Here is a 2176-nt window from a genome sequence, read left to right as displayed (position 1 = left end):
ATCCCGGGTGCTCCATGTTTTGAGGGCTGAATTTTCATTGGCTGGGTCAGGGGATGAAGTCCCTGAGCCAAACAATCTCCCAGAGATCGATGCTCACACAGGTCTTCGCATGCGGACATTGGAGACTGGGAGTGTAGTACTGGGAAGGTTACTGCCGGTAGATGGGGGCACCACCTGATTGGCCTGTTCGTTCGGCTCTGGGGTGCTGGTGGGCGGCGCCCTATGCACCACCGTTGGGAGGAGGGAAGTCTCCTGCGTGGTGTTGAGGGTAGATCTCTCTCCTTTCTAATGTGTAGGGTCTCCAGGAGGCAGAGGCGGTGGTGGTCTGCCACCTAATCAATAATTCCGATATTAGCAATTATGTCCTTTCGGGTTATTCTGATATTGTGAATATTCTTGCCATGATTATTGATGGCACCTTCCTGAGTATGGCAGGAGATCCTCTTGAAAAATCTCATTGTAGTTATCCCAATGTAGGAACCGGGGCATTCCCGGACAGGGCATTTGTATTGGTAGACCACGTTGGTGTTTTTCAGAGGGTCCTGCACCACGAGGTCCGGGGTGTTTTTCATGATCAGGCCACTGGTCTTTATTATATTGTAATAAATTACCAATATAACCTTTTTTTTAGGGTCCGTAGCAGAGACGTTTCTTCTATGATATTGCAAAAGGCTCGCTCGTCCTCTTCGTATTTCTTGTGAAACACTTCTACAAGGGAGGTGGGGTGAGAATCCTGCTGATACCATTTATCAATGCTTCTTTGTATGCATTTTACAATGTCACGGTTGGAATACCCATTGTTAATTAAAACCTGGGCAACACACTCTAATTCGGGGTGTGTGTCCTTCCAAGAAGAGTAGTGTGAGAGAACTCTCCTGATGAATTCGCTGATCACAGTGGCCTTGTATCTCTCTGGACACTCACTCTCACCATTCAGACACATGTCCAGGTTCGTGGGTTTAGTAAAAACTTGCGTTACGATGTGCTCCTCTTGTTGCCCAGTGAAAATAGCAAGGAGGGGGAGGCGGCGATCATGGCAATGTTCGGTAGTGAAGTTGAGGCCATTGGTGTTCAGGAAGGCTTGTCGCAGGTGTTCTATTTTTTCCACCATGCTGACACTTATGAAGGTGTTATCAATACACCGGACATATATTGATAGAATCTTGATGGCGGTGAATACCCGACGTTCCACAGCACCCATATAGAAGTTTGCGAAAAGTACTCTGAGGGGAGAACCCATCACTACACCATCTTTTTGTATGAACATAGAGCCTCAGTAGGTGGAGAAAGGGGCCTTTTTTGTACAAATCTCAAGGAGTGTCCAGAGGGTATGCTTAGGGATGTTTAATGGAGGGCGTGGGGTCATCTCTATATACAGAATCCAGAATTATCTGGGCTTTTTCATCCACTGGGACGTTCTTGAAGAGGGACTCCACGTCCATCGATGTCATAACTCCTCCCAGGGGTGTCATTCTCAGGGCTTCTGTAAACTCGGCAGAGGATTTCAAACTGTGGTCATCTGGAATGTAAGGAATCAAAATAGTATTCAATTTCTTTGCTATCTGGTATGTAGGGGCAGGAATCTGACTAATAATGGGACGTAACCGGTTCCCTGGTTTATGGGTTTGAACATTCCCATATATGTAGCCAAGATCGTAGTCCCCTACGATCAGCATCAGCTGAGGGGCGTTGGAAGCAGCATTGATAGTCTCGATGATCCTATTAGCATCACGCTTAATGTCATCTACTGGGTTCTTAGTGATCCTCTGAAATTTGCTGCTGTCTGCCAGTATCTCATCCAACTTGTGGTGGTATGGTGCCTTGATCTTCATGCTTGCGTATGGTATCCATCACGTACTCGATTTCAAGACGTTTCTCCATCGGCCTTGGTCGGGTAGAGAAGTGGCAATTAAGTCCTATACGTAAAATTCCATCTTGTTTGGCAGTTGGTACATAGCTGGTAAGGTTAATGTATTCTTCGCTCTTCTGTGGAGAGTGTTTCACAGGAAATACAAATAGGAGGAGAGAGCTTCGCAATACCATAGAAGGAAATTTCTCCCATATGGACCCTATAAAAAAGGTTAAATTGGTAATTTATTACAAAAGCAAGAAGACCAGTGGCCTGATCATGACAAACAACCTGACCTCTGCAGTGCAGGACCCCTCTGAAGAAAAC

At 46.1% G+C, this 2176-nt stretch overlaps 1 protein-coding gene across 1 annotated transcript; it reads right to left on the bottom strand.

Annotated features, from left to right (window-relative positions):
• Positions 1–1334: 1334 nt before the first annotated feature.
• On the bottom strand, positions 1335–1832 carry LOC136840710 (uncharacterized). The gene has a single exon (XM_067107528.1). It carries the CDS (start codon positions 1830–1832, stop codon positions 1335–1337), a length of 498 nt encoding a protein of 165 aa, XP_066963629.1.
• Between the last annotated feature and the right edge of the window lie 344 nt (positions 1833–2176).

The sequence above is a fragment of the Macrobrachium rosenbergii genome, chromosome 1 (genome assembly GCF_040412425.1).
Source record: "Macrobrachium rosenbergii isolate ZJJX-2024 chromosome 1, ASM4041242v1, whole genome shotgun sequence".
Classification (NCBI taxonomy): Eukaryota; Metazoa; Arthropoda; class Malacostraca; order Decapoda; family Palaemonidae; genus Macrobrachium; species Macrobrachium rosenbergii.
This window is presented reverse-complemented; position numbering and strand designations above follow the sequence as displayed.